This window comes from Quercus robur, chromosome 3, assembly GCF_932294415.1.
Source record: "Quercus robur chromosome 3, dhQueRobu3.1, whole genome shotgun sequence".
Lineage (NCBI taxonomy): Eukaryota > Viridiplantae > Streptophyta > Magnoliopsida > Fagales > Fagaceae > Quercus > Quercus robur.
The window spans coordinates 68,312,098-68,334,877 of NC_065536.1; the positions used below are offsets into that span (position 1 = coordinate 68,312,098).

Below are 22,780 nucleotides of genomic sequence, written 5' to 3' on the forward strand. Positions count from 1 at the left end.
AGCTGGACCGCACTGTTAATTTCATACTTAAAGAACGGGGTCTTGCCAAATGGAAAGGAGGCTGCAGGAAAGCTAAAGATCCAGGCAGCAAGGTTCATCTTGATAAGAGACATCTTGTACAAAAGAGGCTTCTCTTGTCTATATCTGAGATGCTTGGGTACGGAAGAGGCAGACTACGTCATGAGGGAGATACACGAGGGGATCTACGGAAACCATTCAGGGTCAAGGTCATTAGTGCACAAGCTTGTGCGAGTAGGGTACTATTGGCCCACCATGCAGAAGGATGCCGAGGCTTATGTTAAGACCTGCGACAAGTGCCAAAGATTCAACAATGTTATTAGACAACCAACTAAAGAGTTGACCCCAATGACAGCCCTATGGCCATTCGCTCAGTGGGGATTAGATATCATAGGACCATTCCCTACAGCAGTACGGCAGCTGAAGTTCCTGGTAGTAGGCATCGACTACTTTACAAAGTGGGTGGAAGCTGAAGCTTTAGCCCCCATTACGGAGAAGAATGTACGGAGTTTTGTCTGGAGATACATCATATGCCGGTTTGGCATTTCTAGAGTCTTTGTCTCGGATAACAGGAGGCAATTCGACAATGACTCCTTCCGGGATTTTTGCTCATAGTTAGGGATAAAGAACAACTACTTCTCCCCCACCCACCCTCAGGCTAATGGCCAGGTTGAAGTCACGAATCGATCCTTACTCAAGATTATCAAGACTCGACTTGAGAGGACAAAGGATATATGGCCTGAAGAGTTGCCAAGCATACTATGGGCATACAGGATGACGGCAAGGACGCCCACAGGAGAGACACCAATTCGGCTAACGTACGGGAGTGAAGCAATCATACCAGTCGAGGTCGGACTTACAAGCTACAAGGTGCATAACCATGATGACAGCAAAAAAAACGAGGCCATGCGTCTACAGCTTGACCTAGTGGATGAAGTCAGGGCGGTGGCAGAACAAAGGCTAACACGATACCAGGACCGCATGGCCAAGCACTACAACTCACGACACAGAAACTTCCAAGTTGGAGATCTTGTTCTAAGAAGAGTCATGGGCGCTGCTAAAGACCCCACCCAAGGGAAGCTCGGCCCCAATTGGGAAGGACCTTACCGGATCACGTCGTGACAAAGGAAAGGCACTTACCATCTGGAGACTTTAGATGGACAGAAGCTGTCGCATCCATGGAACACTGAGCACTTGCAAAAGTATTATCAATAGATATGGTGACATGAAGACCAACCCTTTCTTTTACAGTTTACCTTAGTTAATCTTTATACTCCTCAACTCTATCTTTTACTTTAGTTTTTGCTACAATATCTTTTTAAAGCCCAAAGGGCAGGACCTTTTTCTTTTTCCCTTTTTAAGAGCTACTTTTTCTATGAATGAATAAGAGGAGTTTATTCAGAATTAACTGAGGTTTCTTTCTACAAGCTAATAGTCCGAGCAAAGTGGACAACCTTAAGTCCATAAAATGGACAGTTCTGAGTCCATAAAGTGGACGATCTTAAGTCTATAAAGTGGATGGTTCTAAGTCCATAGAGTGGACGACCTTATGTCCGCACAAAGCAGACGGTCCTAAGCCCATAAAGGGGACGACCTTAAGTCCGAAAAATGGACAATCCCAAGTCCATAAAGTGGACGACCTTAAGGTCCACATTAAGGTCCACACAAAATGGATGATCCCAAGTCCATAGAGCGGACAACCTTAAGTACACACAAAGTGAACGGCTCCATAAAACGGACGGCCTTGAGTTCACAAAAAGTGGACAATTCTAAGTCTATAAGATGGACGAACCCACCCCAAAAAGGATAAAACACTGTTAAAATCCCTCAATAAGAGGAAATTATAAAAGTGATGAGTTCATCAAGTCCATAGCATGAAAGCTGAAAGCTGACGGTCTCACCAGATAGATGAGACCATCGCAAAACCAATGGACCTACAAAAATTGAAGATCACAAGTATGGATGGAAGCCAAAAAGCTGATGGTCCCACCAAATGGATGAGACCATTGTAAAACCAACGGGCTTACATTAAGTCCATAAAATGACTGGAAATTAGAAAACCGACGGTCACATTAAAGTAAGTATAATTGTAAAAGTGGTGACAATTGATGGGCGAGGCTGTAAAGCCGACGGGCTACCAAAGGCGATGGAACCATTAAACACGACGTGGATAAAGCTACCAAGCCGACGGACCTTGAAAAATGACGAGCAAGGTCGTAAAATTAGTGACATAATCAAATACCCAAGGGGAAAACCCGTAAAACTGACGAGACTATCCAACTCAAAAGGATAAGATGGACGGGCTCATAAGTCACACAAAGACCATACCAAAGGAGTTTTCAAACAAGTTCAAAAAACTAACAGGGTTCCTAAAATAGATGGGAGTGCTTACCAGGACTTCGCCTGGCACAATCAATGATTAAAAAATATGAAGACGACGGGAATAACATGCCACGTAATAAATGAAACTGTATACAAATAAAAGCCCAAAAAACCAAACGGGCACTTAAACAATTGTTTGAAAAGTAATTGAAATACACATTAAATGATTGTTTGGAAAGTGATTGAAATACATGGTTAAAATACAAATAAAAGAACTAAGGAGCAGGAGTGTCAGCAGGATTCCCGTCAACTTTTTGATTTTCAACGTCTACAATCACAGTCGGAGAGTTGGAAGCAGGAGTAGGAGGAGGATTTGCAGCAGGCTGAGCAAGAACAACGACACCGTTATCCTCTGGAGGAAGATTAGACTCAAGGGAGTCGTCACCTTCATCATCCATTGTAATTCCAGACAGGTCCAGCTCTGGGAATGCCGACACGACTTGTTTAAGGCAATCATCAAACCTAGTGCCATAATACTCAGCACAAGAGTCAATGAACGATTGCGACGCTTTAAAATCTCGAACGGCATCAGTCCCAGCCGCCTACACCCTTTTTCCCAGATCCATCACCTCCTACTGAAGTTTTTCCTTCTGACGGTCAGCCTCCTCCAACTTCTTCCTGACTTCCTTCAGCTCTTTGTTTAGCGTACGGACAACATCCTTGTACTGCCCCTGTTCATTCATCAAATTTATATTATGCTTCTGGACCCAGGTGACGACCCCCTTCTTGGCAACGCAACAGTCCTAAAGGGCCTTGACGCACACCAAGGCCTGAGAAGAGAACACAGACATCAGTCAAAGTTAATCAAAACAAAATAAAACCAATTTGACCAAAAGGTAGCAAGCATACCCTGGTGAGATCAAAAAGGGTTGACGCCCCTAAATCCTCCTTCCCCAACAAGTCATAAGGCCCTATGTCCGTCGGTTTTATGAAGGACTCAACCTCCCCGACGGCATAGTCCTTATAGGTCAAGAGGCAGCAAGGGCCCTCGTTGACGAGACTTGAAGAAGTCATTACCCCTTTGCCCGTACCATGGCTTGGCTTAAGGGGGGATTTTTCCTTTGGAGCATTATCCCCAGGAGTGACGGCGGCCTTTTTGGATGGACGGTTGTCACTCCCGTCGGGCTTCCTCTTTGCAGGCTTAGCGACGGTCTTAGGGGTTAAGGAGGTTTCCCCTCTGCCTCCTTTGCCTTCTTTTCCTCCTTCTTGCGGGCTGCGGCAGCCCTCACCCTCTACTTAGCAAATTCCATCTCTATACAAAATAACTAACAATTAGAACAACAGACAGAGGAGTAAACGGATGGAGGAAATAAAGAATTTACTCACGTAGGCGAGAGAAATTGTCCAATTTACAGGCTTCAACTGACGGTTCTAGACCCCTGCAGTATAAATGAATAGTGTCAAGGGTGATCAAGTCCTTACACTTTCGTTCCTCCAAAGGAATTTCGAGAACCCGACAAATGAACTCCTCCTGTTCGTCAGTTATGTGGGGACGGGTATAAGCTGAAAAGAAAAAAAGAGAGAAAGAATGTTAGTAGTGTCACCTCAAAACAAAAGAAAAATGGTTGACGGGATTAACCTGAATCCCTGACAAAAGCCCAAGTATTGTCAAAATAACCATGAGGCATCGTCGCCCATTCCTCCTGACGGCAAACCCAATCCGTCCGCTCAACAAAGAAATATCTACTTTTCCAGTTCCTATTGGAATCTGGCATATGTGATACTAGTCTTAAACCTTTCTCCCAGGCATTAAAATGGTATGTCCCCTTAGAAAATGCGATGTGATGGGGTCTGTAGCAATAAAAGAATTCGTCTAGGGTAAGTTGACAGTTTCCTCCACTAAGACGACCCCACAGGATTTCAACACCTATGAAAATTCTCCAGGCATTCGGGGCAATTTGAGTGACGGACAGGCCCAGAAAATCAGCTAGCTGACGATGCAAGGCCATCAACAGCAATCTTAGACCCACAGCAAACATGGCATCATACATGCCAACGTCAGCAGTTCTCCCTGAGTAACATCTTTCGATCTCTCTAGGGAGAGTTATCACTCATCATAGGTGAAAACTTGTTGATGGCCCAATCTTCAGGAAGAATGAAAGGACGGTTATCCCCTGGACCCTCTGAGGTCCCTCCACTAGATTCCTCATCACCGTCACCATCATCCCCGTCAACATCAACATCGTCCCCGTCACTTCCACTTTCCCCTCTTCCCTCTTCTACTTCATCCTCACCTCCCTCAGTATAACTCTCATCACCGTCGGGAGATTGGGCTGACGTCTCTCTCTCTGACGAAGAAGAGAAGTCCTCTGACTCATCACCCGAACCAAAGGCCTCGTCGTAGCCCGCACCTTCGCGGATTGACGACTCCTCACACGACGTGTCACTTGACATCTGACTAATTACAAGTGACGGATCCAATCTAAGTACCTAAGCTGACGTCCTCACTAAGGAATTATTTAGGCATAAGCAAAAATGAAAGAGAAGAGGAAATAGAACTTACTGGTAAGTTGACTTTCTAAAGAAGAATGGCTTCAAGGGCAGCAGTGGACAAGCTGATGGAAGTAAGGAATGAGCTGACGAAATTAAGGGCGACGGTATCTCTCTTTCGAAGATCAGCAAGGATGAAATAGAGGAAATGAGAAGGAGGCGCCATTTATAAATAGAGTGGAAGTGCACGGAAGACGAAGTGACACCCTCGTCAGAAGCTAAGCCAATGAGAACACGCCATTTGTCCAGAGCATTAAATTCACAGCGGCTCGAGGAGTTCCTCGTAAATGATTTTCCCGCTCCCTTAAAGAATATAACAATAATCAATCAACAAAAACGTTAACTCCATAACCCGTCAGTATAGAAAGTGACGAGAATATGGAGTAGGGGGCAACTGATGAGGATAAAAGAGAGATTAATCACAATAGGATAAGTTGACGGATACGACTAAACCCGTTAGCCCACATTTGAAGATTGTCGACAGAAGGGATTTGTAGGGAGAAGCACCGGCAGGGCATACCATAAGGTTGACGAGGTCATGAAGCTAACAGGATCATAAAGTTGAAGGGATCTTGAAGCTGATGGGATTAAGATTAAAGGCATAGTGTAAGCTAACGACATTAGTAAAAGATTGCTTGCCAATCACGGTTGCGTATGTAAGGAAATGTTTTGCCCTCCACGTTTTGAGAAACCTAATAGGGATTCCTATATGGAAAGGATCCCACAAAATATGCCCAAGAAGACTCCTATAAAGAAAAGATTTATACTCCAAGGAAAAAAGGTCAACCCCCTACTACTATAAAAATCCAAGCACCCTCACAAACCAAGATACGCATAATTTACCCTCTCTAACACTCTAGAGTTGTGAGAATAGTTCTGACTTGACCTTCGGAGGGTATTTGGCCAACATCACATCAGTGCTCTCTGTTAGGTCTTCTCTTTTTTTGCTGTGCAAATGTTGTTTCGAGTACACGAGGACTGTGCAGCTTACTGGTGATTTTTTCAGCATCATCAATTACTATTTATTAAATTAGTACAAATTGAAAAAAATAATAATAATAACGAAACCATCATAAAAAATAAAAATATTATCACAAATAAACGCGTGGTATCCATGACTAGTTTTACTAATTTCTGAATAACCAAAATTTAAAGGGTGATAATATTCAAGCAAACTTGCCATAATAAGTTGAGCAAGCTTGTCACGGATCCTGCATATGATTACGCATTTACCTTTAAATAAATTGTATTAGAAATCTTTAACAGGCTTGACCATGCACTCTCACAGCAATAACCGACAGGAAGACAAAGGCAATTATTTTAATATTACAAAAAGGTGTTTCCAGTTTTACCTGGTAGAGGCCAAACCCAACCATTCTAGCAATAATTCAGTACTTTCATTCATATTGGACTTGGTGTACTTGAAGCTCACAAAAGTCAATTCAACAAATCCACATTCATTATCCCTAATAAAAAGTTGGAACATTATTGAGGATAACCATCTAATTCTAAACTTCCCAAAAGATTCCTTCAAAAAGAGAAAATGGTTGCTGTTGAAATCCTTGTAATCGGTCTTACAAGCTCTCTGTGCCTGTACTTTCTCTTAACTCTCATCCGGGGCCTTCACAAACTATGGTGGACTCCAATTCACATGAGGAATCAATTGAGTTCACAGGGAATCAAAGGTCCTTCCTACAGATTCTTCCACGGAAGCACCAAAGAAATTTCCAACATGAGAAAAGAAGCCATCAGCAGGCCAATGAATTTATCACATGACATATTTTCCAGAATTCTGCCTCATGTTCACTCTTGGGTTGACAAATATGGTAAAAGAATCTTTCAAAGTGATTTTGTCAATTTTAATAAATTTAGCCATTTTTAATTTTGTTTCCTTTTATTCTTTGGTACAGGTAATAATTATCTTCAATGGTTTGGCCCTAAAGCTCAACTGGTTGTTACTGAACCAGAGCTAATCAAAGAGATAATGAACAATAGAGACAACGCTTATTCAAAGTCTGATAACGGAAACTATGCGAAGAAACTCTTAGGAGATGGGCTTGTGACTTCTGAAGGTGAAAAATGGGCAAAGATGCGGAAACTTGCTAATTCTGCCTTTCATGCAGAGAGGCTCAAAGTAATCTCTTACTCTTAGTCTTACCATTTAGAATATACTATCAATTTTATCATAAAAATTTTACAAACCAGAGAGTCTATTAACATAATTCATGTCACGTCAACAATATATGTGTAACAAATAAATTTCTTATTACTTTTTGTGTGATGCACTTAAAATTGGCATATCTATTTGTGAAGCTAATGGTAAAATTTGTAATATCTTTAGTATCACTATTCTATTTTAAATGAACTAAACCCAATAACAAATTAGCATATTAAATTATTAATAAAATTCTATTCAAAAAGCATAGATATACAATCATGGAAATTGTCAAGAGTCTTGTGTAGTTGTAGTTCAATTAGTACTTTTTAATATTTCTAACGAGGATATCAATGGTTCAAATTCCCGCCCTAGCAAATTATCTGTGTATCAAGGAAAACAATTCTTGGAAATTAGTCTAAATTGGCAGATGGAATTCACTTTTGCAGAATATGATTCCATCAATGATCAGTAGCGTTGAGGTGATGCTAGAAAGATGGAAACATCATGAAGGTAAAGAGATTGAGGTATCTGAAGAATTTAGGCTATTGACTTCAGAAGTTATTTCAAGGACAGCTTTTGGGAGCAGTTACTTAGAAGGGAAGAACATTTTTCAGATGTTGATGAAATTAGCCTTGATATCATCCAGAAATGCTTATAAACTCAGGTTTCCTGGCATCACGTAAAGTCCTTTTAGTTAAACCAACAATTGGGGAACAATGGACTACTCTCCATTTAATATTCTTAGCATCCTCATGTCCTAATAGCATTCCAAAATGTGACCAACTCTAACTAGTATGTAGACGATCATAACTAACCTCAAAATTTTGAAACTAATGCTTATTGTTGTTATTGTACCATTGGTCGATGTTGTCCTAATATCATTTGTCCGTTTTTACAGTAAAATTTATAAAACTAATGATGATATTGAATCGGACGAGCTTGTAAAAGGAATACACAACGCTATATTAGAGATAATAAAGAAGAGAGAAGAGAAGGTAATGACTGGAGAGGCTAACAGCATTGGGGGTGATTTTCTTCAACTACTTGTACAGGCTCATCATGATGCCAATGCTAGCCTAAAGATTTCAATAGAAGATTTGGTGGACGAGTGCAAAACATTTTACATTGCAGGTCAAGAAACCACTAGTACTTTGCTTGCGTGGACTATATTTCTTCTAGCAATCCACACAGATTGGCAAGAAAAAGCAAGAAAGGAGGTGCTCAATTTATTTGGCCAACAAAATCCAAACCTGGATGGAATCACAAAACTCAAGACTGTAAGAATGTCTCAAACTCAAATCAATTACTAGAGTAAATGACAGACCATTTAACTCAATTGCAATTCTTAAATTCTTAATTTTTCTGACATTGTTTCCAATGCAGATGGGTATGATCATCAATGAGTCTCTGAGGTTATATCCACCCGTAATTGCAATAACAAGAAAAGTTGAAAGGGATGTTAGACTGGGGAAGCTCACTCTTCCAGCTAATTTATTACTGTACATGCCAACTCTTGCACCTCACCATGACCCCAAAATATGGGGAGAAGACGTGCATCTTTTCAAACCAGAGAGATTCTTGGAAGGTATTGCCAAGGCTACTAACAACAACATAGCTGCTTTTTTTCCCTTTGGAATTGGGCCTCGAACTTGTGTGGGGTTGAACTTTGCAACAACTGAAGCAAAGATTGCTCTTTCCATGATTCTACAACGCTATGCCTTCACCCTTTCCCCAGCCTATGTCCACTCACCATTTCAGCTTCTTACCATTCGCCCACAACATGGAGTTCAAGTGATGCTACACTCATTGTAAAGACCAGAACTGGCAGTAAAATGTGCACAGAATATCCAGACATCAATGCCTTGTGATGTATACCGTAGCCTTTTTATTTTAGTTGTTTCTGAGCTTAATTGGGATTTGGTAGCTTGGAGAGTAAGTGAAAATCAATGTGCTACACAAAAAAGCGAATGACAATTGAATTAGTAGAATCAGTAGAGACATTGAATACAGGGGTGACCAATATGAAGATTATGTTGATCATTAGTTAGTGTAACGTAATGGCATTTGGAGACTTTTCAGGTATCTCAAGATCTAATACGATCTGGACTGTTGGTCGCGTGTCTTAATTAAAGTCATACTGTTGTCTTATATGCTTATGCTTAATTTTAATTTACTATGACCCTTTTTTGATCTTGGTTACATGGTTAGTGATCATCTAATATTACGCAGAATGAAGACATTAGCGGCACTGATTGGTTGAATACTTAGCTTAACAACCTCATATAGACTACGATGGCTGATATATGCCAACAGGTGTGTAAAAGTTGCTTCATTACGTATTCGCGCATACACACACACAAAAGCATATAGTTTCTTTGTAAAGGAAGTTTAATAAAGAACCCATATTTTTCCACTGAAAACAACACGAGGTATTGGTTTCGTTACAAGGCTCTTGGCTAGTAAAATGGAAAAACACATTGGTGATACCTCTCTCTCGAACATGAATAGTAAATTTTACCATAAATTTAATTAAGGAATATTATTATTATTAGTGGGGAGAAATGAGAATTAAACCCTAGATGTCTCAATTGAAAAAAAAAAAAGAATTGAGCAATTCAAAGGGCGACAATATTCAAGAAACCATGCTATAATAAGTTGAGCAAGCTTGTCAGCATTCTGCATATGATTACACATTTACCTTTAAACAAATTGTATTAGAAATCTTTAACAGGCTTGACTATGCAATCTCACAGCAATAACCGACAGGCGCACAAAGGCAACATAAATCACAACAATGTCAATTTTTTTAATATTACAAAAAAGAGTTTTCAGTTTTACCTGGGGGAGGCCAAACACAAGTACTGCCCTATGGAGACTTTCCATTTACCCATTCCCATACACTAGCCAACGTATCTGCAAACTATACAGTGGTTTGGACATAACCTGACAATGACATATTACGTGTAAAGGGAAAGTCCCCAGGTAACAAAGTCATATATATTATCCTTATACTCATCCTTAATTTATTAATAAATTATTAAATTGTTTATAATATCATCATGGTATGATCCAACAATTCTACATTTGTCAATACTATATCGAGACATTCTAGCAATAATTCAGTACTTAATTCATATTGGACTTGGTGTACTTGAAGCCTAAAACACTCAATTCAACAAATCCAAATTCATCACTAATTAAAGTTGAAACATTGAGGATAAACATCTAATTCTAAACTTCCCAAAAGTTTCCTTCAGAAAGAGAAAATGGGTGCTGTTGAAATCCTTGAAATCAGTCTTACAAGCTCCCTGTGCCTGTACTTTCTCTTGACTCTTATCCGGGGCCTTCACAAACTATGGTGGACTCCAATTCACATGAAGAATCAATTGAGTTCACAGGGAATCAATTGAGGTGCTCAGTTTATTTGGCCATCAAAATCCTACTCCAGATGGAATCACAAAACTCAATACCGTAAGGACGTCTTAATTCTCAAGCACTAACCAATTTCTTGTGTATATATCAATGATAATGCTACGGACAACTTTTACACAAAAAAGTGATGGGTCTGATTATTAGTATCAGTTATGTCCACGACGCAACGTTAGAATTATGATTAAAATAAAGCCTAGAGAAACCCACAAATATGATATAGTTAAATAATTAAATTTATAATTTCCTTATAGTTAAAGCTTTTATCATTGTATTAAAATAAAAGAACTCGAGTTCGATCTCTAACTTCACCATACCTCCCATTTAACATGTTAAAATCCCATGTGTTGGACTTTACTTATTAAAGGAAAGTTTAGGTCCACATGTGAAAGAGGTATTAAAATTATGGTTACATGATTAAATTCTATTATTTCCTAATAGTTTAAGATTTGAAAGAATCAGTATTTATTACACACTTACACAACAAAAACTTTTCTTCACACCTCAACACGAGTCCAAATCTTCTGTCCCATACTTCCTGCTCCATTATATACTCCACAAATAAAAACATGCCACATGTCTATCTAATTTATTAAATGCTAAATTTATGCCTTCTATTATTTCAATCACCTAAATATGATGGGTTATTTATTTATCTATTTTAGGAAATTGAAATAATAAAAGGCATAAAATTAGTATTTAATAAATTAGAAGGACATATGACATGTTTTTATTTGTGGAGTATATAGTGGAGGAAGAAGAGTGGGATAGAAGATTTGAACTCCTCCAACCCACTAAATATTTTGGGCAAATTTTACTTGAAACCTTATAGTTTAAGAGTAGTTCAAACTAAACTTTCATTTTCAAAGGTACCAATTCTACTATACTCTCACTCTCCCTCTTCAATCCAAACAAGCCCTAAAAGCTAAAAAATTAGCCCTATATTCAAAATCAGTGCAACACAGTAAAATAAACGATAAGTATCAAAAATGAGAGAAAGAAAGAAGAGAAGACGACTGGAGGAGAGAGGCAGTTAGATTCTTTTTTTTTTTTTTTTTTTTTTAATGATATTCTTTCCCATGCAGATGAGCATGATCATCAATGAGGCTCTAAGGTTATATCCTCCAGCAATTTCAATACTAAGAAAAGTTGAAAGGAAAGCTACACTGGGGAATTAAGCTCACTCTTCCAGCTAATCTAATGGTGAACGTCTCCAACTTTGCTGTTCACCATGACCCCGACATATGGGGAGAGGACGTAAATCTTTTCAAGCCACAATTTTCACATATTATTCCAAGCTACTAAATCCCAAGCTCACAGCCAATTATGGAATTCACAATATGTAGAATTACTTGAAATCCAGGTAGTGGAAGAAGGGTAAAAAGCTGAAATGGCAAATGGACATAGGTAGGGAATAAGGTGAAAGCGTAGCGTTGTAAAATCATCGAGAGAACAATCTTTGCTTCAATGCAGTTGGAATGGTTTGATTTATACATAAAGATGAGATAGACCAGAGAGTAGTGCCTGAACAAGAGATCTATAATCAAGAATGGGTGGAAACAAGTTTCTACATAAAAATCTACTATTAATGGTGATTTGAAACCTTTGAATGGGATCTCAAAATTGCAAGTGTAGGAGTTTGTGTTCAGCAAATCCAAGATAGAAGAGTTTGTGGAGTCAGAGCTGCACGTGGTCGTATTAGTAAGTTCTACAAGAAGTAGCTTTAGATTTAGGGAATAAATTTATTATAATCTTTCATTATATCATAATGAATTTGTTTATCTTGAAGATAGTTAGGTTAAATCCTCCTTAAGTTTTTACTTTAAAACGGTTGGTTTCATTGGTTTTCCTAGGTCATCATATTATTATCTTCTTTAATTTTCCACACTAAGTAATATGTTTGCATGTGCTTAACCTATATCTCATAATTAACCTAAGTAATTACTTGGCTAATTCATTAGGTTAAACCAATCTGGTTTTAAGGGGTCTAAACATAAACAAACACATGTCTCTAATTCCATGACAATAGGAGGTGGTGGGGGTAATTTTACATGAAGTTTACGTTTATTTTTTATTGCATTTGCTTATGGTTATTAGTATTCTATTTTATCTTCTTTGTTTTTTCAATTATAAAAGTAAATTCTATTTTGGTTTTGTAATAAAAAAAAAATCTATTTTGGTTTAATTAAATCATAATAACAAATCACAAAAGTATAAGTGCAGAAATATAAATGAGACAAAAATTTGTTTACAATATGAAAAACCATTGGTAAACACCAAAGAAAAAAACACAGATGGTCAGGGACGGAACTATGTACAAGAAGAGGGGGGCTGTGCCCCCCCCCCCCCCCCCCCCCCCCAATTTTTTTTAAATATTAAATAATAGGTATATATTTAAGATTTTAGAAGATAAGTCCATGAAATATTATATTTGCCCCTCTCAAGAAAATTATATTAGCCCCCCTCAATTTCGAATCCTAGTTTCGTCCCTGCAGATGGTTTAGCGATCAGCCCAAAGGCAAAAATCCACTAAGTAAAACTTAATTCTTTAAAACTGAAATTAACCTTAATTGCTAGTTGAAACCTCCTATAGTGAATTAATTAATTAATTACGTGACCACATGTAGCTTTAACCCAGTTGTACTCTTCTACTTTGGATTTTGTAGGCACATAATTTTCGTTAGGGACTTCAAGCAACTTCAAAGATTTCACAACAATCTTGACTCTGTGAGTACTATGGCTCAAGGTTTTTAAACCCGGACCGTTCATTGAACCATAAAAGGGAGAGGTTCAAGGTTTTTAAGGTCGAACCAAGGTTGAACCGGGGTCGAACCGTGATAACGTCATAATTAATTTAATAATTATTTAAAATATAAATAAATTAATTAAACTTAATAGAGGAGTATTCTTATTATCTTTTTCCTTTTTTTGGTTAACTGTGGACTTATTATAAAAAAAAAGTGTAGTGATTTTCTGTTTTTATACTTTTCAAATCAACGTGGCACTCTAATTTTTATTAAAAAAAAAAAAATTGAATAGCTTAGAAATCAAAAGGTGGCATTCATTGTCATTTCTTTTAATCTTATCTGATTACCTCATTCTTCTCTACTTTTCAGTTTTCAGTCTTTTCTTTTCTCTTCGTTAGTTTCTAAGTTTAACTCTACTCTCTCTTCTGCAAATATGGAAGAAGCATCAACGGCGACGCTAAGATGTAATCTACCAAAAACAATTACCTTCTGTGTTGGGGGGCATAAGTAGGATTTCTTTCTAGTAATTTACTAAGAATGTTTTTCTCTTTTTTCCCTTAATTTTATTTCTATATATGGGTGGGTTTTGAAAATCAGCTCCGACTGTGTCACTGTGTCATCGCATCGACATTGGAAAGGTCATCAAGTTCTGTTCACCGGCATCGGCTCGTTCAGTCGGCCCAAAGCTCGATACGGTTTCATCGGTGAGGATCTCATTTTTTCTGTGGGTTTTTTATTTTATTTATTTTTTTTTTTTTTAAAGGTTAAGATTCAAAGGGAAGGAGGGAACCGTGAGAAGCAGTCTAATCACGGTTCTCAAAGCCGTGAGGTCTGACTGCGGTTCACATGGGTCCCTATTTTTTTCTTGTTGAACGGTTCTTGAGGCTAAAAGAACCGTAAAAATGAGCGGTTCGAGGTTTTTCTGGTCGGACCATACGGTCTGGTCCGGGTTTCAAAACCATAGTATGGCTTCAGCTGGATCACCAAACAGCAATAATATTGATCTTTATGTATGATTACACACGCACACACACACACACACACACACACACACACACACACACACACACACACACACACACACACACACACACACACACATATATATATATATATATATATATATCAATTTGGTAGCTTGGGGAGAAGAGATTTGAACCTTGCACATCTTTATTAGAAACAATGGCCTGTTGCGCTAGAACCGATTTCGTTGCCGTGTTTTTCAATTTTTAATTACTTTGTCTTTTAGTACCACATAATTCATGATTTTAAGTTGTGTAGAAAGTTAACCCCGTAGTACTCTAGATGCTAGCTTGTTTTTTTTCTACTACTCTATAATCAATCAATCAATAAATATATAAAAGCAGAGACCTCATGCAGAAGTGCATGAGGTTCCGCCATGTGGTGTTTTGTATGAGTTCTTTTTCGTTTAGCCTTTCACCTCCCATCTTCTTACCAATGATTAGTTTAAACCATAAATGCAAAAAATTAAAAGATTTGGTTCTACTCCCTTTTCCAACTACTTGAACTCTTCTACTTTTAATTTCTCCATTCAATGTTAGTTTTCATATTCTTTTATATATTCCAATTTCACAAAATATCGAAAGGCCAAAAGAAAAATAGGACTAAAGAGATAGAGAGACAAAGAGTGAGAAATTAGTGTCAAAAAGAGTGAAATTGGCTTTGGTTTCAAGTGCATATGATCTAAACTTCTCAGCAACACTATCAAAGTTTGATACAATGCTTTAACAACATATGAAGTTTCTAAAAGGTATGTGCTTTTTGTCTTTATTTATATTTTTGGAAAGTATTTAATCTTTGTAAGTGATTAAGGTACTCAGATCTAAGTAAAATTAAACGTAAGATATTAAATAGTATAAGTTTATATTTCCATATTCAATTATTGTTTTATTTTTAATCTCTAGGCATGTATATTTAGTTTTGCGAATTAGAAATTATGAACCTTAAATCTTAGATGTTTAGCCTTCAAAAGTTCACGTGTTTCCTTAAAAAAAAAGAAAAAAAAAATTACTTCTAAAAAAAAGGAAATAATAAAAAATTTTATATTGGAAATGGTTAAATGGAAGAACTAAATATACGTATACACCTGATCAAACAAAAAAGGGCATATAGTAGGATTTTTAGTCTAATTAATTATGGTTACTTATGAATATATTGTGTTACAATTTTTTTTCATTCATTATTTTAATGACATATAATACATAATCGAAATTAATTCTCCAAACATTATAGCACATATGAGTATTATAAAAATTCATAAAAAAAATATAAGTATTATAAAATAACTAATAACAAACACGCACATTGTGCATTGCGTGGGACATCCACTAGTATGATACAAAAGATGTTCAAAACTACCATTGACAAAACACATATCATTGGTATAAAATAAAAATAGTTTAGTAAATATAATATAATTAAACGATAATTTTTGGTGGGATATGAAGAAAATTTCTCAAAACCCTTATAACTTAGTTTTAGACTATTCAAAAACATATTAACGGGTAAATTACTAGTTGTTCTGGGTGTATATGGACATTATGTTACTATACAATCAAAATTTAAGACTGAATGTGATTAGTTTTTTCCATGTGAGGAATTATTCATATCAAGATATTGTCGTCCCTCACATTCTAAACGAGTTTATTTCAACATTGTTTTAGCAACACCATACCAAATGATATAGTAATTTTACTAATTTGTGAATAACCAAAATTCAAAGGGCGACAATATTCAAGCAACCATGCTATAATAAGTTGAGCAAGGTTGTCGGTATTCTGACATGACTAAACATTTTCCTTTAGACAGATTGTATTAAAAATATTTAACAAGCTTGACTATGCAATCTCACAGTAATAACCAACAGGCACACAAAGGCACCATAAATCATAGCAATGTCAATTTTTTAATATTTACAAAATAGAGTTTTCAGTTTTACCTTGTGGAGGCCAATCACGAGTATGTCCACACAGATTGTTAAACAACTTCTAGATGGAAGGAGTTTATTGTGGGTTCCAGTTAGTTCAACTGGTAAAATCTCTGATGGTTAAATAAGATATTTGAGGTTCAATTCTCACCTATGCCAAAAACTAATTAGTATCTTGGTCTAATGGTAAAAAGCTATCATCTGGAGTAGATGTCATAAGTTAAAACTCTCTAAAAAAAAAGATAGAAGAAGTTTATTCCTTTGACTCTCTCCCATTTCCATACACTAGCTTGTTAACGTGTATAGTGTTGTGGGCTTTAGGCCCAACTAGATTACTTGTATAGCACACATTCTTGTACTACACTCTTACTTGTACTGCACTTATATGCCTCCTATATAAAGGCACTCATGTATATTCTTTCATTTTGAGAAATACAATACTATTGCATTCAGTATTTTTAACAAGGTATCAGAGTCACAACTTTACTTTTCTTGTGTCTTGCAGTCTTGTTTTGTCGGTTTTTTCTGCTGCCTTAACTTTGGTGGTTAGTAAACCCTTTTAGTGCCCTCTCTAGACTGCCCTGCTGTCGTCAGAGGCCCTCAGGGTTGAATCTCTACCGCTAGAAGCTCCTCCTCCACCGCCAAAACCACTGCCATCATCGAATCTATCACCTTTGACCTCCGACTAGGACATAAGACCCATCACCGTGTAGCTTTTCAATCCCTCTACACAACGCCGTCGACATTTGACCATCCACGCGTCGGTCAAAGTTACGGCCAAATTTTCCATGTGCTTCACGTGAGCCACTAGGGTTGCTCCAATCTTGTTGCCTCCGCCACCATCAGACTCATCTTTCTCCGATCTACATTTTTGAAAAAGAATTGGCTTCATCGGGTAGCTCACACACTTCCACACACCACTGATATACGCTGCATAGTTTTCACGCACCTCACGCGCTGTCTATGCTGTCTTACGCATGACACGCGCCAACAGCTCTACCATGTCAACCCTAGCTAATGTCATCGCCTTGTCATCTACCGACGTCATCTCCCAGTCAGCCTATTGACATCATCCGTTGACTTGACAACATTGACCGTTGTCTTCTAGAGTTGACTTTGATCAAGGTTGACCGTTGACTTTTTTGCCAGAGTTGACTTTTGTAGTTCATTTTTGCATATTTTGCTTTTAAATAAAGAGTAAGGACAAGTCTTTTTCCTTTTGCAACAATCGTCACCAACAATCCAGCAAACATTTTTGTAATATTTGTAAACATTTTGGCCACAATATTGAGATTTGTTATCATCGCAATAAAATCAGTTGTTTCAATTTCTACTGCTATTGTTGTTAACACTGAGAGTGTCCAACCAATGGCTCCTGTCTCTGCACAGTCTCAGTCTTTTGGATCCACTTTCACCATTTCCAGAGATGACCTTATAAACATCATTGCTAATGTCATTCGTATGGTTGGTAATTCATCTTATTCCTCTTCTCTCTCAGCTTTATTTGGTATGTCTCCTACCTCTTGGCTTATGGATTCTGCTTGTTGCAATTACATGACACCTCATTCGTCTTTATTTTCTAAACTTAAACCAGCACGACACCCTTTTAATATTCGCACAGCAAATGGTTCCACAATGTCTGTTCATAATATAGGTTTCGTTTTGACCTCCAACCTCTTAGTTCCTGGGGTCTTTAATGTTCCTAACCTTTCTTACAATTTATTCTTTGTGGGACAATTAGCTGAGTTGGGTTATCGCATTATTCTTTGTGGGACAATCATTTAACCAAGTTACCAAGGTGACGAATGACCCTTCAAGGATGATTGAGTCAAGCAGCAATCCTTCGATGACAATCAACTTAAGTACCAATCCTCAAATTAAGTTGCTCATGGAGTGGGGGGCAGGTAAAAAACCCCCCAACACTCTACGATTACAACACAAGCCTTCATATTCCGCACTAGTCCACTTACGTGTCAACTACGAAATGGGGGGCAACTGATAGGGAATATTTTCACTAGTTAGAAAATTTTTCCTAACACCCTAGAGTCTTCGGTCACCAAAAGCATCATGAGCTTATCAAAAGAATTTTCAGTCACCAAAAGTATGGTTGGTTATGAAGGGAGCATGATACCGCGTGACACGCTCCACCCTAATGGTCATCAAGTACCAAAGGGTCGTCAGGTACCTTCCCTGACATCGTGCGACACTATCCGCCTTAGGGATCCTTAGGTACCAAGGGGTTGTTAGGGACCCAGCACTCATCAGGTACCTTCCTTGACACCACCCGACACGCTCCACCTTCACAGTCGTTATGTATCAAAGGGTCATTAGGTACCCTACTCATCACCCAGTCCCTGGAGATGACCCATTATACTTGTCGAATCAACAAACTAACTTGCACACTAATAAGGATATTTCCATCCAATAAAGTCCGAGCACTTTGACCCATCAAGATGGAATACTCCGCTACTGACCCATTGATAAGGATAAATTCCAAAGCAGACGGATCCTATCAGTAGAGTTAGTCATTGGCGACGGTGTTGTCAAAAGAGACGGTCTAGTTAGCCTGCTAGTCAAAGAGCAAGCAAAAGGAATCATGCCCTGGATGGAAAGGCAGAGAGACAGATGGACTTTTTAAGGTGTACGGACTGAAGGGAGATGGGTGTCAAAGTCATGTGGCACCTATGTGGCCTAAGTGGTCTCCAATGATCCTAATATGTAAATGCCTTACATTTTACGCCCAACCATAATCAGAAGAATCCTTACAAGGAAAGAATCTCACAATATATGAGCATTTATGAAGATCTTCCCCATAAAGAAATGTCTTGCACCCCATGCTTGACCCTAACCAAGGAGACTCCTACAAGGAAAGGATTTTGCAAGATACGCAAAATAAAGAGTTTCTCTCCTACAAGGAAACATCTTCTTGATCAAGGCATGGATGTCAACCCTACGCTACTATAAAAACTCCAAGACCCTCACAAATCAAGGTACGCACAATTTCTCTAAAGCTTATACTCTCTAGCAATGTTGGAGCTCTTTTCTAACTTAACCATCAAAGGGTTTTTTCACCGGTACCCCATCGGTGCCCTTTGATTGGTTCTTTTCTTTTGTTCTTCAGGTGCACCCATTGACACATGTGTGGACGATCAACTCACTAACGATTTTTGTGTATCATCACTTAGAAATTAGTCTAAATGGTTTGATGGGATTCACATTTGCAGAATATGATTCCATCAATGATCAGTAGTGTTTAGGTGATGCTAGAGAGATGGAAAAATCATGAATGCAAAGAGATTGATGTATGTGAAGAATTTAGGCTATTGACATCAGAAGCAATTTCCAGGACAGCTTTTGGGAGCAGTTACTTAGAAGGGAAGAACATTTTTCAGATGTTGATGAAATTGACCTTGATATCATCCAAAAATACTTATAAACTCAAGTTTCCTGGCATCAGGTAAAGTTCTTTTAGTTAAACCAACAATTGGGGAACATAGAACTACTCTCCACTTAATATTCTTAGCGTCCTCATGTCCTAATAGAATTACACAATGTGACCAACCTTAACTAGTATGTTGAGATCATAACTAACCTCAAAATTTTGAAACTAATGCTTATTGTTGTTGTCATTGTCAGCGTTGTCCTAAAAATTATTTGTCCATTTTTACAGTAAAACTTATAAAACTAATGATGATATTGAATCGGAGGAGCTTGTAAAAGGAATACACAACGCTATATTGGAGATAATAAAGAAGAGAGAAGAAAAGGTAATGACTGGAGAGGGTAGCAGTATTGGGGATGATTTTCTCCAATTACTTGTAGAGGCTCATCATGATGCCAATGCTAGCCTAAAGATTTCAATAGAAGATTTGGTGGACGAGTGCAAAACATTTTACATTGCTGGTCAAGAAACCACTTGTACTTTGCTTGCGTGGACCATATTTCTTCTAGCAATCCACACAGATTCGCAAGAAAAAGCAAGAAAGGAGGCGCTCAAATTATTTGGCCAACAAAATCCAAACCCGGATGGAATCGCAAAACTCAAGACTGTAAGAATGTCTCAAACTCAAATCAATTACTAGCGTAAATAACAGACCATTTAACTCAATTGCAATTCTTAAATTCTTAATTTTTCTGACATTGTTTCCCATGCAGATGGGTATGATCATCAATGAGTCTTTAAGGTTATATCCACCCGTAATTGCAATAGCAAGAAAAGTTGAAAGGGAAGTCAGACCGGGGAAGCTCACACCTGGCTAATTTATTGTTGTACATCACAACTCTTGCGCCTCACCAAAATATGGGGAGAAGACGTGCATCTTTTCAAACCAGAGAGATTCTCAGAAGGTGTTGCCAAGGCTACTAACAACAACATAGCTGCTTTTTTTCCCTTTGGAGTGGGGCCTCGAAGTTGTGTGGGGTTGAACTTTGCAACAACTGAAGCAAAGATTGCTCTTTCCATGATTCTACAACGCTATGCCTTCACCCTTTCCCCAGCCTATGTTCACTCACCATTTCAGCTTCTTACCATTCGCCCACAACATGGAGTTAAAGTGATGCTGCACTCATTGTAAAGACCAGAACTGGCAGCAAAATGTGCACAGAATATCCAGACATCAATGCCTAAGGATGTATACTGTAGCCTTTTTTTTATTTCAGTTGTTTCTGAGCTTAATTGGGATTTGGTAGCTTGTAGAGTAAGTGAAAATTAACGTGTTACACAAGAAGTGAATGAACATTGAAATTAATAAAATCAGTTGAGACATTGAAGACAGGGGTGACCAATATGAAGATTATGCTGATCATTAGTTAGTGTAAGCATTTGGAGACTTTCCAAGTATCTCAAGATCTTATACGATCTGGACTGTTGGTCACGTCTTTATTTAAATCATGATTGTTGTCTTATATGCTTGTGCTTAATCGTAATTTACTTTGATCCTTTCTTGATCTTGATTAAAAGGTTAGAGATCATCAAATATTACGCAGAATGAAGACATTAGCGGCACTGAGTTTTTGATTACGTGCATGATCCCCACAACTAAAGTAGTAGAATACTTAGCTTAACAACCTCATGTGGACTATGGTGGCTGATATATATATATCAACAGGTGTGTAAGTGAAAAGTTGCCTCATTCAGCACGCGCTTGCATACATACACACACACTCACAAAAAGCATATAATTTATTTGTAAAGTATGTTTAATAAAAAAAGGTTTGCTGGCAGTGGTGGAGCAAGGAAATTTTTTCAGAAGAGGCCAACCTAAATATAACTGGACTCTTAAAAATAATTTACTCAAATCAAATACTTAATTTTCATAAATTAATTCTAACTTGGCAACGTTGTGTTATAAGTTATTTCGATGTATTAAAATCATTTGTAATTGATATTAAATTTGTAAAGAATTATAGTCTAAGGAAGCAATATCTTTTTATTTTTAGCAATTGCTGGGGAATAAGGTCTGATCTCAAGTTGTAAAAGGAGGGAGTTCTTCTTATTCTTTAATTTTTTCAGCTAGGGATTTGAATCCCAGGATATTTCCATTGGAAACAACATGAGGTGTCAGTTAAGTTATAAGGTTTTTTGAAGTAAACTAATGCCGTTAAGGCATCAATAAACTTTTCCCTTTATTTTAAGCTAAATATCATGGTCTCATCTCATCACTCATGAGATATTTGACTTTTTTAAATTAAAATTAAAAAAAATAAAAATAAATCTCTTGCACGGATTGTTTAAGCTTTGAACTTTAGAAATACTTTCTCTTTAATTTTATTACTCCATTGTAAAATTCATTAAAATATTTGAAATAATAAGAGAATACCTAATCCTCAAATGAGAGATAACTTCAACCTCTTTAAATAGTATTTTAGTCAAGATTCACATTTATTTTATTTATTTTTATCTTAATTAATTATTATTGAAATAGTTGTTACAGTTCGACCTCCCGTTGAACCTCCATCAAATTTTAAAACCTTGAGTTTTTCTTCTTTCCAGTAATTTTTATTGTTCAATTTTTTTAAACCATGTTCATATAGAAAATTATGTAAAACGTCTTCTTTTCTTTTCTTTTTTTCTGTACCATATGTAACCAATATAAATGTTGCTATCGTTGATTTGTTGTATCATATTTTAAGTTTTTACTCATTATTATCATATTATAGAATAGAAAAATAAGTAATATTAGTGTTGTTTAGAATGGCACAAGTTGTGCCACAACTCACCCACATGGCAAGTTGTAGCACAACTTGTGTCATTTTATGACTAGTCTAACTATATTCTAGACTAGGCTGTAAAAGTTTTATTAATAACAACTTAAAAACACAAAAAGTAATCAAAATTTTGAAAGACCACATTGAAAGCTTAACATTGACGAAATCCATATAATTAATTCTAACCATTAATTTACGAAGTTTCATTGAAAAAATAAAAAATGGGTGTCGTTTGAATCCTTGTAATCTGTGTTACAAGCTCTCTGCGTCTATACTTTCTCTTAGCTCTCATCTGGATCCTTCACAAACTATGTTGGACTCCAATTCGCATGCAGTTTCTAATGGGTTGACAGGGAATCAAAGGCCCTTCCTACAGATCCTTCTATGGAAGCTCCAAGGAGA

The 22,780-nt window shown here is 37.3% G+C and overlaps 1 protein-coding gene across 5 annotated transcripts in view; it reads left to right on the forward strand.

The window, feature by feature from the left end:
* Positions 1 to 6,274: 6,274 nt before the first annotated feature.
* The window catches only part of LOC126719071 (cytochrome P450 CYP749A22-like), a 49,228-nt gene continuing 32,722 nt past the window's right edge, over positions 6,275 to 22,780 (forward strand). Inside the window, exons 1-5 of one of the 5 annotated variants that reach the window (XR_007653182.1) lie at positions 6,275 to 6,716; positions 6,801 to 7,024; positions 7,495 to 7,727; positions 7,947 to 8,325; positions 8,432 to 9,127. Coding sequence is in view for 4 of the 5 variants with exons in the window: in XM_050421626.1 (XP_050277583.1) it covers positions 6,434 to 6,716; positions 6,801 to 7,024; positions 7,495 to 7,727; positions 7,947 to 8,325; positions 8,432 to 8,860 (1,548 nt within the window). In the remaining variant the exon portion in view is untranslated. Of the gene's footprint in view, positions 6,717 to 6,800; positions 7,025 to 7,494; positions 7,728 to 7,946; positions 8,326 to 8,431; positions 9,180 to 22,780 lie in introns of those variants that run through there. The other 4 variants (XM_050421626.1, XM_050421629.1, XM_050421628.1 and 1 more) reach the window with 4 other exon arrangements.